At 41.6% G+C, this 14268-nt stretch overlaps 1 protein-coding gene across 11 annotated transcripts in view; it reads right to left on the bottom strand.

Annotated features, from left to right (window-relative positions):
* Window positions 1-14268, bottom strand: part of Rapgef2 (Rap guanine nucleotide exchange factor 2) — a 207353-nt gene that overhangs the window by 11860 nt on the left and 181225 nt on the right. For 9 of the 11 annotated variants that reach the window (XM_051199117.1, XM_051199116.1, XM_051199115.1 and 6 more), the window contains 8 exons: window positions 10876-11033; window positions 10137-10377; window positions 8225-8608; window positions 5153-5364; window positions 4944-5067; window positions 4365-4388; window positions 3099-3322; window positions 1174-1380 (listed from right to left, as the gene is read on the bottom strand). In XM_051199117.1, coding sequence (XP_051055074.1) covers window positions 1174-1380; window positions 3099-3322; window positions 4365-4388; window positions 4944-5067; window positions 5153-5364; window positions 8225-8608; window positions 10137-10377; window positions 10876-11033 — 1574 coding nt within the window. The remainder of the gene's footprint in view (window positions 1-1173; window positions 1381-3098; window positions 3323-4364; window positions 4389-4943; window positions 5068-5152; window positions 5365-8224; window positions 8609-10136; window positions 10378-10875; window positions 11034-14268) is intronic. The other 2 variants (XM_051199119.1, XM_051199118.1) reach the window with 1 other exon arrangement.

Below are 14268 nucleotides of genomic sequence, written 5' to 3' on the forward strand. Positions count from 1 at the left end.
CCAACACAAAAATAGAAAAAAGAAAAAAAAATCATTTCAGAGAAATTAATGAATTTAAAAGATATTTTGCCTAAACTTCTGTTAGATTGTTGGTCACAAGGCAAAATTTGTTTAAACGGTGTATGCAAATGAGGCAACTTCTGTATCCACTGAAGCTTAAGTTAGTAAGTTGCCTGTATCACCACATATGCTGCCATTTCATGCCATGACAGATGACCTTACAATTAAATTCCAACAGCTCTTGCAGAATGGAAGACCATTTCTGCCAACTAGCCATTCAACAGGGATTAATATTCAGAATATATATAAGAACACAGAAAATTAGATAGTACAAAAACTCAAAAAGGGCAAATGAATTGGACAGTTCTTCGGAGAAGAAATGCAAATGGCAAATAAACACATGAAAAACCTTCACTATTCCTAGCCATAAAGGAAATGCAGATAAAAACTACATTAACATTCCATCTCATGCTAACCAGAACCACCACCATCAAGAAAACAGAAAGTACTAGAGAGGATAGGCTTGGAAGAGAACCCTATACACTCACGTAGACCATCCTGGCAGCCCCTATGAGGTCAGTTTGGAAGGTCTTCCAAAACTAAACAAGCACCAGCACATGACCCACCTATACCACCCATGCTAACATGTCTTCTCCCACTGCACTCTTCACAATAGCAAAGATATGGACCCAGTATCAATACATGAATAAAGAAAATAAGGACATACATACAGTGGGTATTGTGTAGCCATACATAAAAAATTATGTCACTTGTAGAAAAATGGATGGTACTAGATATCACGTTACATTTACATTTGAGACTCAGAAATACAACTAAGCAGAGTCTAGCCGAGGACAGGAGAAGGGGCAGACATTAAAGTAGAATGGAAATTCTGGGAGAGGCTAATAATGGAAGGGTAAGCAGGACAGGAGAGGGTGACAGAGGTGATTGTGATCACAGTATATTTATGAGAAGCATCACAGTAAAACCCATTATTTGTACAACTAATAAATGCTAAGAAAAAAAATGAATTTGTTTATGAAAACAGTCATGTAGCTTAACTACTGTCTGTCTTATTAGAAGATGGTCAGAGAGAAACAAAATGCATTAGGCCAAATTTCCCAAGATGATGCCAGCAAATATCACCCAAAAAGTATGACTTTGGAAACTTACCAAAAGGTGGCAGATCCTTTACCGGCACCTTCTTTCGAGAAGGGTAGAGGGACACGGCGGGCACCTGCAGTCCCTGGCCGGCTTTATGTGGTGGCTGCGGCTGTGGCAGTGGCTGCTGGGGCTGCACTTTCTGCTGTGGCCCTGCACGTGGAGCCACAGGGGACGTCTCAGACTTGACAGGCTTTTTGTCTCCAGGGTTCTTGGGCACTGGTCATTGTTTAGGGTGAAAACAACACAGAGCACAGGTGTCAGCATCACTTGGAGACAAGTTCAGGGCTACAGAGTATGTGCAGCTAAAACACCAGCCCCCGGCCCCCACTGCCTCATCAAGGACAGAGAGGGAGGGGAAACCCTAGCTAGTGAGACTGAGAGGTACTAGAGGACAAGGGTATTTGCCTTAGGAAAAAGTGCTTTCTAAGAGGATTATACTCCTAAGCACCAAATAAAAATAACAGTGAGACAATTCAGTGCAGACTGGATGTTACAAACATGAACACGTGGGCTGGCGAGATGACTCAGTGGGTACAGGATGTAGCTGCCAAGCCTGACCACTAGAGCTTGATCCTAAAACCCATATGGAAAGAACCATCTCCCACACGTTGTCCTCTAACCTCCACAGGTACAACACAGCATGTCTGGTGGCAACCATCTATAGCTTATACATATTTTTAAATAATTTATAAATGTTAAAAAGTACATGATAAAAATCAAAATAAGAAAATCAAAAATTGTTTTAAAACGGCATCCAAAACTTCGTCTCATCTAAGAGAATGCTATTAATGTAATCTACTTAAGATTGAATCCTCCTAGGATCCTCTTTGAGCAAACTGTGTCCAATGCTGCTTGAGTACTGAACTGTAGAAGGTAGTTTGCAGGAACACTGGGTGCTGTGGACACTTCACATGCAGAAGTCAGAGATCAACAACTAGCAAACTCAAGCTGCTCATCTAAAGCAAGCTCTTAGTCATGATGTGGGACCTTTATAGTGTCGTGGGTACGGATGTGTACTAAGTGTACCCAGATCCTGCAGAGGCCAGAAAAGGGCACTGGGTCTCCTGGACTGGAGTTTTTGATGGTTATAAGCCACCATATATTCTGGGAATTGAACACAGGTCCTCCGAAAGAACTATGAATGCTCCAGCCACTAAGTCATCTCTCCAGCCCTATGCCCTGGGTAGACTGAATCGTGTGCTCTTCCTAAATTATCTTCCTCACATTTTAATTATCAAGAAGATATAAATCAAAATTTCCCATAAAAGTTCCCAAAGTATCCTAAAAGCAAAATGCTTAAATGTTCGTACATAGAAACAAACATAAAGGAAAGTGCCCTTGTAAAGGCTGGCCATGTTTTTAATTTTCATTTTAACAGTCATGTGTCACTGTTGTGTTGTCCAGGCTGGCAACTGAAACCCTGGGCTCAGGCGATCTTCCAACCTTAGCTTCCTCAGAAGCTGGAACTGCACATGTGTATGTACCACCACACCTGGTTCACAGCCTGACCAGTTATTTCAAGGCTGGGAACCTGCACATCAGGCTCAGATATGGTGTGTTGTATAGCAAGACCACTGCTTTCATGGGCAGGTAGGTGCTAGACGCTGCCTGAGCAAACCCAGTTTTGCACTCCTCTGACCTGATGATCATGTTGGGAGTTTTTCAGTGAGAAAAAAAAAAAAAAAAAGGAATGACAGCTGGTGCCACAGTTATCTCCATGTGCCTTGCTTGTGGTGCTGGCTGTGTCAGATGAAATCAAGGCAAGGAGGTATAGCCCCGTGTCCCCTTACTGTACTAACTTAATGACAGGAAGACCCAGACAAGCGTAAGGACAGTTTATCGCAGGACCACGGTGTGCCTCTTTGCTCGAAGGTCCCTTTCACCCCCACCGTCATACATGGAACAGTCTGCAGTTGACTTGGGGAGGCACTCACATGTGCTGGTTGCTGGCTCACACTGCAGTGACAGTGTCTGAAGACTCTCCTCATCCATCTCCAGCTCCAGGTTGGACAGGTACTGCTTCACTTTCCGGGCCATTTGAGCATCTTCATACAGCTTTTTGGCATTTAAGAAGGAACTACGGCGTACCCGCTTTTTATGCCCGCCTGTCTGAGCCACATCCAGCACTGTGGCATTCGCACTGCCCTGGCTCAGCGACCTGGAAGATGAAAAGCAACAATGCAACTCTCTGGAGCTTGGTATTGGCTGATCTACCAGACTTGTGTAAAGACTCTATGCTTGAAAGGTCACATGCCCCATTTCGGTAAGTAAACCACTACAGGGGAATGCAGAGTTACAGAGATTACACAAGATTTGGTTAAAAAGGAATTATACATAATACATACACAAATATGCTTGGCATATGTTCTGCTCCTACCAGTAAACTCTACTTTTCATCTCACAGAGCATTCAAAGTCCGTTCTCTCACAGAAGCCAGAAAACATAATTGCCTATAAAAGCTTGTGCAAGAACATTGAGTGATCCTAGTGACAACTGACAAAATTGTATTTGCTACTCCTAATAGGGGCATTTTATATGGACTTAATTAAACTTAGCTACACTGTTCACAATTGCATTGTTACTCTGTGGGTTGAATGTGTGAGTTTTAAAAACAGTAAATCTGTTAATACGACTGTCATGCAAACGTAAACATATGTATGGAAACTATTTAGTACATGAATTGTTAAGAATTATTTTTTAGAGGGGGCTGATTTATACAGAATGAAAACAGTAGTTAGTTGAGCTGTGGGAAATTTGGTTTTAGGGCATAGGGGTGCCTAAGAGCACCACATTCACTTCTGGAGCTGTGCAATAGTGTTTTTAGTTGCACAGTTTCTGCCTTCTAAAAGCAGGCCCCCCCCTTCTCCACTTCTTTGGCTTTTTCATTTCAAAACACACAAGTTATATTAAAATATAATCTTTCTGACAGCCAAGAAATATTTCTGGTCTACATTTCCCCAGAATAATCAATCATTTTCCAGAATAATCATCAATCATTTCACAGCTCTTATGGGCCTGACTTCAGCAAAGCCCCACCAGATTAAATCTGAAGTCAGTTTGCATCTGAAATTCTGATAGAGCAAGAGGGTTAAGGAAAAAAAAAAAAAAAAAAAAAAAGCAAAGCGTCAGAAAACAGAGCAGGTAAGAAAACAATGCAATGGGCTGAGCAAGAACAAGTGTGCAAATGCTCTGCCACTTACCCCAAACTCCGCCACTTCTTCTTCCTGCAAGTGAGAGCCACGGAGATTGAAGCATGGGTGTAGAAAGAGACAGAAAAGATCACAAGCTCAGAAAGAAAGCACCAGACTTTTGGACAAGCAGTTCTAGAAGCCCACAAACATTAACTGCATAGTCACCTCACACACATCCACTACAAACGTATCTCTGGCTTAAAAGGCTGCTGCCTATACTCATTCCCTCCATTGAACTAATCATTGTTTTTACAGTCAGATAAACACACTGTATGGACATTATGACAATTCTGTCCTAGTTCATACTACCAATAACAAGTTCTAACTGCAATTCAGTGTTCTGGAAAATAAGACGTAAATACTTGCTCCTAACATTCAATTAAAATTGTCTGAAGGACAAGCTGTTTGCACTACTAGCATGTGTGCCCTGGATGCAAATGAGAGACATCATTACAAACTGAACCTTGTGATTCTTCTCAGCTCATCCTAATGTAAGTCCTGCATTTAAGTATTCAGATTTTCCTACTGTGGGCAAGCTCACTCTAACCATTCTAACCCCACAAATGCCATGGCCAACAACTCACGCACCGAGTCCTGAACATAAGGGCAGGGTCCATGTTGACTGAGGCCATTCGGCCAACATGACGGATTTCTTTTGCAATCATCCTTAGTTTCTCAAAGTTGACCAGTCCATCTACTTTCGAGTCATTTCCTGAGATTAAGAGAGGAGGAAAAAGAAGTCACACAGTGTTCATTCTGTGCTCCCACACGAACAGAGCGAGCCCACCTGTACTCACCTTCATGGAGGAATGTGAGGTCCTTCTTGATGACAGGGAACAGGGGGATTACAGGAGGTTGTAAGTTCTGGCCGCTCAGGACATTGCGGTACTTTGCCATGTTTCTGGAAGGATCAAATAGGTCTTGTAGGTCCTGGAATAACTTTTCATATTTATTGGGAAGTTTTTCCCAGGTGGTTCGAAGTCTTGCCACTGGTGCCAGGTTTAGGCCACTAAGTGGGAAGAGAAGTGAGATATGATTAAATGACCCTCCTCAAACAAAGGAAGACACATAACAAAGCACCTATGTGTGTGAACTTTACATGCATGGAGAGTTACAGAATGTCTAAGATCATCATGCCAATCCAGCTTGGGTAGTGAGTGTCAGCTAAACGCAGGGTCAGAGCCAAACCATTTGCCTTTATACTTCTTTTCTTTATGCTATTTTAACACTTTTTATATTCATTCATTCATTCATTCATTCATTCGCCTATGGAGGGGAGGGAGTCCCAGCAAGCATGTGAAGGTGAGAGGACAACTTGGAGAAATCAGGTCTCCCCTTCTAACATGTAGGTCCAGGGGTTAGACTCAGGTGACAAGGCCCCTTTATCAGCTGGCCCTTCTGTTCTGTTTGTTTTCTTTTGAGACAGGGTTTTGCTCATGGCTCTGGCTGCATATGCTGATCAGGTTGGCTTCAAAAGCAGAGATTTTCCTGACTCTGCCTCCTGAAGTGTGGGGATAAAAGGTTTACTACCACAGCCAGCCAGCAGGCTCTTTCTATGCTCTCTTGATCTGTTTACTCTCTGCTATAGTATGGATGTGAACTCATCTCCAAAGGTGTGACTTAGTCCACAGTGCATGGTACTGGGAGGCTGTGAAGGGACAATTTAAGAGAAGATAAATTGGGAATGATGGGAATGCCTGTAATCCCAGCACTGGAGAGGTTGGAGGATCACGCATTGGAGACCAGCTGATCTGCAAATAAGGCCCTGGCTCCAAAATAGGGGCAGGAAGAGTGAGTAGAGGAGGTTCTCCTTTATAACTGGGGTAAGGCAACCCCTCTCTCATCTCTGCCTTACTTCTATGTTCCAGTCACAAACAGCTCCATTCCACCAAATGTTCCTGTTGTAACATACTACTGCCTTACATAGGCCTAGGCACAACAGGGCCAAGTGACTGTGGGCATAAACCTCCAAAATGACTAGCCAAAATAAACTTTTCTTCTCTATAAAATGATTATCTCAGGTATTTTGTTGTAATAACAGAGAGCTGGCTAGCACACTAATAACAAAACCAATAGAAGATAAGTACTGTTAATTTGGTGATATTTTGTGTTCATGTGTTCAAAAGAATTGTGGTTTTTTTCATTGCTGAAATTTGCCATGTTGATACTGGAATACATTTTTAGTAAATGGGATTATATTTTATTTTTAAAATACTTATTTTAGTAGTCCTCATGTGGGTCATGACCTCTATGGAGGTCAAATATCAACTATCTTGCATTTATATTATTTATATTATGGTTCATAACACTGGAAAATTAGTTATGATGTAGTTGGTCACCACAACAAGAGGAACTGTAGTAAAGGGTCACAACACTAAGAAGGTTGAGAACCACTGATTTATTTATTTAGTATGCCATGGGACTAGGTGAAGGTCAGGGGATAATCTGCAGGAAATGATCCTCTCCTTCCATCATATGGGTCCTGGGGAGTGAACTCAGGATGTCAGGCTTGGTAGCAGGTGTCTTTCCCCACTGAGCCATCTTGCTGACCCACCGTGTATCATTTTAATGCATGTTTCTTGCTTTACTTTTTTTCATTAATGAATTATGACTTGCTGCTTATTTTCTATTTCTTTTATACTACAGAAATGATGTTACACAAAAAAGTAAAATTGAGCAATTTTCTTAGTTCAAATGGTTCAAAATGGGCTCTAAAGCATTGGAGACAATTTTTAACAGCAACAAATTTTGCTTAGGAATTTCTAACAATAAACAGTGCAGTGGGGGTTCAATAAATTTCATAAAGGAAACAAGGCCACAAAAATGAAGACCACAGTGGCTGCACATCAGAAGCTGTCAATGACCAACTGAGAGCAATCAGATCACCAAGGCTGACCTTATAATTATACAAGATATGGCCAAGGAACTCAGATTGGACTATTCAATGTCATGAGGCATTTGAAACAAACTGGAAAGGTTTGAATAGGCTCAATAAATGGGTGGCTCGTGAGCCTACTGAAAATCATAAGAACTGTGGAATTCTCTTATTCTCTTCAATAACAATGAACTCATTACATTGTGACATGTGATAAGGATTATATATGATGATTAGCAATGACCAGCTCAGTGTATGAACCTAGACAAAACTCCAAAGCACTTCCCAAACTAAACTTGCATTAACGAAGGTTATGATCACTGGTAGTCTCTGCTGGTATGTCTCCCTGCAGCATCTTGAATCCTGGCTAAAACATCACACCTGAAAAATGTGCTCAGCAAATCATGAGATGCACCATGCATCAAATCTGCAATTTCCTTCAGCCAGGACTGATCAACAGAAAGGGACCCAACAGACAGCACCCAACCGCATAAGGCTCTCCATCCTCTTTCTCTAGAAACAGTCTCTCACTGAACTTCAAGGTCACCATTTATCCTAGACTGACTGGCTTAATAGACCCCAAGATCTGTCAACCTGTCTCTGTCTCCCAGAGCTGGGTTTAAAATGTACTGTGCATGGTTTTTATGTGGGTGCTTGGGATCTGAACTCAGATCTGTAAGCTTGCACAGTAAGCACCTTTACCCATTGTGCCATCTCCCTAGCTACCCAAGTAGTTTAAATTAAGGTATAAGAAATAGAGGAGGGCATAGTGTCAAACACCTATAATCCTATAATGTGGCAAACAGGATCATGGGTTACATGCCAACCTGGGCTACTACAGTACATAAGGCCTTATGTTACATACCAGCAATACACAACACTGTCAATTATGAATTATGAACTGCTATATTCCTGTAATTACATGGTGTTCTAAGACTGATTTTTTTTTTTTAATCTGCAAAATCAACTGCACCCAGGAAAGATACTCTCTTACCTGATGATTGCAAACATGGAGTTAAAATTCTTGCATTCCCTACAGTGCAGTGCAATCTTGATGAAATGCTTAATGATCTTCATTCTCTTCAGCTGGTTTGTCTCTCGAAGGATTTCCGAAGCTACCCAAAATGTTTCCTGGTTAATAACTTCCTCAAATTTCTTCAAGTTGGCACAGCTGGTTTTTGACTTGAGTTTAAATAAATCATCTATGTATTCAGTAGGCTCAATGTTGCGGAAGAGTTCGAAGTTCCTCATGGAGAGCTGTGTGGCGACCTCCACAGTGCTGAGCTGAAGGAGAGAGATTTGGCTCTCGCGCAACAGCTCCTGGGCATCCTCATCCGAGCAAAGCGTTTCGGTTTCCATGTTGTTTTTCAGATAGTACCTGAAGAGACAAAAACTCATTAGCTGTCAAGCTGAGCAGCAAGCGTGTGGTACTCCCTACAGGAACACTGCTAGTTCCTAGGGTGGGGAGTAGGGGTGAAGGGGATGGCAAAGAACTACGAGAATGATGTAAGGGTTCTTTTCATCCAGCATGGGTAGTACAGATGCCGTCCCAGCTCACAGCACCACCAGGTGACAGCCACCTACTCAGCAGGTAAGTGGAATGGAGCAAACCATGGGAACTTCCTCTGTGCCAGGGCTATAGTTACTCCCCGCCACCCCTTCCACTGAAATATTTTCAGCTTGTTTGCTAAAGAAGAGAGCTGTTTTCCAGATTAGATACACATTAGCTCAAGGTCCTAACTCAACTTCCCAGTGATGAGGGAATCTGACAATCACTAGGTCCGTACTAGCTCACTCCAGGTTTGCTTTTAATTTAACTTACTCACAGAACTGGCAAGTTGGTTCAGTGGGCAGAGGAACTTGGTCATACAAACCCAGAGGTCTAAGTCCACGAAGTTGTCTTCCAACTCCCACATACATGCTGTGACACATGTGACCCCCATCCCAACACACACAACACAGGGAGGAGGGAGAACTAAAGCAATTTGTTTTCCTCTATTTGATCTTAAATTAGATTTTTAAGATTTCTTTTACATGTATGAGTGGATGGCTGTGAACTATCATGTGAGTGCTAGAAGCAGAACTTTGTAAAGCCAACAAGTGTTTCTAACTGCTAAGTCATCACTCCTGCCCCAAGATCTTAATTTTCAAATATTTAGATTTTCATGAAACTCATCTGGGGAAACGGGAGGTGTCACATCAGTTTGTCAGAATAGGAAGCAGGCATCTGAAGCCTAATGACTGGTCAATGTGGACAGTACTATGACCCTTTGAAAGAAATCACTGAAAACAGTAGTCCAGTGTTCGCCCTTTGGCTTCTCTCTCCCCCTCAGGCAAATGCCTTCTTCAGGTGAAACTCCATAAACAAAGAGGTAGGACAAGCACAGTGGGGTTCCTAACTGCTCTTTTACACACTTCACAAACTATTTAGGATGGGAAAATATATGCCCTGTCCCTTGATGGGTACAGATTACAGCTCTCCACTGTGGTGACCCTCAATGCCTGACTCCTGAATAATGAATGAATGGGAACCATGAAATTGAAACTCAGTGGAGATTTGCACAGCTACAGATATATCAACCTGCAGAGGATGCCTGACCTCTGACCTCCTAAAAGTATTTATTAGTGTTGGGGCTGGAAATAGAAGTGACAAAGGGCAAGGAAGTTACCATACCAGGAAGAAAACACAAGGTTTGAAAGTCATGGTTTAGACCCAGACCATGAAAACTTAAGAACAGTGACAGTCCACAGAAAACTGGGGGGGGGGGGGGGATGCACAAGCTTACTAATTTCCCCTGAGTGGGAGAATGCTTGGCAAGGCCTTGGGAGTCAAGGTTCACCACTGTAACAACAGCAAATGTGCTGTCTCTTCGCCTTGGATGTAGGCTTGAAGAGACAGACTGTACCTTCCGCTCAGCTGTATTCTGTCAGCAAGCTTCGAAAGCTGATCTGGGAGTCGTCGCTGTTTGATAACTCCCTCTGGCGTGACAGAGACCTCGCACAGAGAATACTGGTCTGGAGTAGCAGTGACGGCAAACTCTCTGATGGCCTGGATGACCACTTCCTTTGCTGTGGTGTCCTTACTAATCATGATGTACCGGCTCTGCTGGTCAGCCTTGAAAACTCTGAGCACCTGATCTGGCAAGTCTGGGGCAGGAAAAGACACACAGAGGAAGAAGCAGAGTTAGCAGATGGCAACACAAAGTAACATGCCTCACCCCTCAAAGGGTGATGACCTCTCTCCTGGATAGAGTTGTGACATGCTGACTGCAAAACCATATCTTCCCCAATAGATGCTGCATGGCTAACAGACAAAAATAAACATAGGAGCAAAACACAAGATGTCATGTGAGCATCAAACAAAAATTTACACCTAAAGTTCATCTTTATTATGTAAGCCCATGAAGCTTACTTAAACATGGCTCCCAATTTATTTACTTGGTACGACTTAGTAATAAATGCATAGAATGTTAATTCATTTTATCAAATACAAAACAAGTTCAGACATACCAAAATGATTTTCAGAGTTTGAGGTTCATTATGGCTCTTGGTGAATTCCATCCAGCCAAACCAAACATGCATACTGTGTCACTACTGCATTTGAAAGAGAGGTCACTGAGGAAGCCGGAAGGCTCTGGTGCTCACCTGGAGTCGTGCTGAAGTCCAGAATCCGGTGGTGTGATTGTAGCAAGTCAGGATTACTTGAAGAGAGAGTTCCACTAACAGGTAGAGCAGCTGGGATGTGTTTGGTCTGCCTCAGGCCCACGATGCTATCATCTTGAGACTGACCAATCCCAATATCACTGTGAAGAGTGGATTTTAAAAATTAAATTACTAGCAAGGTAATGAAGTAAGCCACTTTCATTTAAACTTGCAATTAATGCAAAAATGTGAAAAATGGTTGAAAACTGTTAACAGCCAGAATGGCAAAACATACTCAGCCCAATTCATTGTCTCTAAACATATAGCAGGTTTTATTAAAACCTGTCTTTTTAATGAGCCACAACCATAACCAGTATTTTTTTCTCAGAATAAAAACACAGCAAAGAAAATGTGCCCTGTGTCTGAAAGGGGGGGAGGGAGGGAGGGAGGGAGGAAGGAAGGAAGGAAGGAGGGAGGGAAGGAAGGAAGGAAGGAAGGAAGGAAGGAAGGAAGGAAGGAAGGAAGGGGATGAATCTAAGAGCAAGCACATAAGTTCACTGTACCAAGAGCTCAGCAACAACCAAGACAAGGTGCTTTAGCTTTATGATCTGATCTTCAAGGTGAAGGAAATGAAAACCAAAGGGGAAAAAAGCCTCAATCTGTGCTAGTTATAGTTTTCAATGTTCTAGGTAGAAAAGCACAATCTCCATGGAGTGCAAGTGTGAGGAAACTCTGACACAGACCTCATCTCTTAATGACAGAACACAAGCATGCAATGGGCACAGACATACTTCCTGGCTTTGGATGACTGGCAGTGCAAATGCACTTCTAATTCTCTGCGCAAAGTTTTCATTTACCTGTTTAAATTCTCCAGAAAAATATGAGCATTACTGATGGCTACAGACTCCTTTCTATTTACAGAGATACAGTTCTGTGGTCACTTGTGTGCTCATGAAGCATCTTGCACCTGGCTGGGAAGGGCCATGGTACTACAGCCTCCTGCTCACACCTCTTGAGCTGGGATTACAAGTGTGCACTGCCACACCTCACTTGTAGGTAATGCTTAAAACATGATTTGGCAATGCATAAGATTATTTCTTGATTGAAAGATCAATTGTTTCCAAAAGAGAGCATAAAATAAAACAAGTATACAACAGAAGAATAACTAGATCATATGCAAATGTCTATAGTAATTAATTTCATAAACACCTTGAAACAAAAGAGAATTCTACTAAAATTGGGTTATAAATCAAGGTATCATAAATAAGACAATTTTAGTGTAACTTCTTCATATATAGGCAAGTCCAGGACAGAAACCAAAGCTCTGTGTAAGCATGCACAGTTGGGCATAGAGAGCCCTGAAATATTAATGTTCTGTGCATGGTAAAAAGTCTTTACATTGGCGGAATTTCATTTTTCAATCACATGAATGTTCTTGTAAAAAACATGAGATGACATATGACAAAACAAAATTACTGTAGGTACAACAAAGGTCTGTCCAACCAGGTCAGTCATGGTAGAAATAGTTGTGACCATCATCACACAGCAGGCACACCCTTTAAAAATGTTTCTCACAGCATTTTCCAACACCTCAGTAATAACCTGCTGACACCCAGCTTCTTGATGCCTCACCTATACACCTTAATACTCACACACACAGGTTATTTTTGGACTTAAAGTTTGCATTTTTTATGCAAAATCTAACTGAGAAACATCCCTCTTGGGCACATCCTCTTGTGTAGTCTCTCCAACTGGCTCACTGTTACTGAAACATGTACACTGATTTTAAGGCCTACTCCTTTCTTCCTCTGGGTTCACTGGGTTTTTGCTCAATTTACTTGGCAGTCCAGTTTGAATTCTATTACACTTTGTCACCTGCTTCTTGCTCTGTGCACATCATATATGCCACCCCGATACACAATTAACATCCTTGCCAATCTTCCAGTCTCAAGCACCTTAGCTTCTGTAATACAGATAACATTTAATGGGGATGGGAGGAGTTTATTATAACTAGGAGATTTCACTAATATACTAGGTTATCACTTTGCTAAGCACAATAACAAAGGTGAGTACCTGGCTCAGTGATGGAGAGTTTTATATGCTCATGGCCCTAGGTTTTTCCCTCAGAACTTCATAAACATGCACTGGTGTCCAACAAGTTGAAGCTGTAGTCAGTACTAAGTCAAGATGATTATATTACAGCAGATCTTCCAGCTTCCTGAGCCTGTGTTTAAATATTACTTTCCCTTCAGCATTGATTTCTCAAACTGTTTTCATAAGAAAATACCCAACTGAGACATATACTTGCCACAATATTTCCCTAGTGTTTTAAAATCATCAACACAGTTAATCGTTGTCTTTTAAATCTTCCCTTGTCTAGTTTTTGAGCATCTCTGTAAGCTCACACAGCCACAACTACATACACATAACCTCACACTGCTCTCCTAGCCAACATCCTGAGCTGTGAATGGATTATAGCCCAGCTCTTCTGTGTCCCATTTCCAGTAATACTTACCAGGGCCACAATGATTTTTGACTTTTTTAGTGATTGGAATTTAAACTCTATGAACCTTTTATTATTATGTTGCTAATAATTCTGCACTGAGATAACTTAAACTTTTCTATACATTTAAAACTAAGTTTTCATCAAGGGTCAATTCCTAACTTTTTGTAAATGTTACTGTCCCAAGCCACACTTCCAAGCCCATTTTTATAGACCATCATACAACTATGCTTATCTTTAGGACTCAAAGAATTTAGAAACCACCAATCATGACTCATAGTTTTATGTGGATAATGTAAATTTGACAATTCATCAATAATGTTTTAAATCATATGCCTCTAGTTTGTGACTAAAATTTTGTAATTAGGAAAGAAAGAAGACTTGACGTAGACTCTGTGTGTACACACATGCACACGTATGTAGGGGTGTGAACATGGATGCCATAGGATGGTGTCCACTGGTCTTTTGTTACTTTTCATCTATTCCTTTCAGGAAGGGTCTCTCCCTGAACCTGGAACTCACTCTCACTCACTAGGCTGTCATCCGGCAAGCAAGCCCTAGTAATCCACTATTGTCTGCCCTCCACAGTCCTGGGGTTACAGGCATGAGATCATACCTAGTTAGTACTGAAATCTGAACTTCATGTGTGTGGGCAGGCACTCTGACCACTGAGCCCTCTCTTTCAGCATTTGGATACTTCCATTTATTGCTTCTCTTTTAGATCCACTACTAAATTACCCAAGAAATAAATAAGCCCATCTTTTCAATTTGTAGTTTGAGGAACATATCATTAAGAAATTGACTAATGGGTAATCGAGATTGATAAAAGGGCATTAGACCCCAAAACCAAAATGAAGAAATCAGACAGCAAACAAGCAATGCTAAGCCAAGTG

This window comes from Phodopus roborovskii, unplaced genomic scaffold, assembly GCF_943737965.1.
Source record: "Phodopus roborovskii unplaced genomic scaffold, PHOROB, whole genome shotgun sequence".
NCBI classification, from domain to species: Eukaryota; Metazoa; Chordata; class Mammalia; order Rodentia; family Cricetidae; genus Phodopus; species Phodopus roborovskii.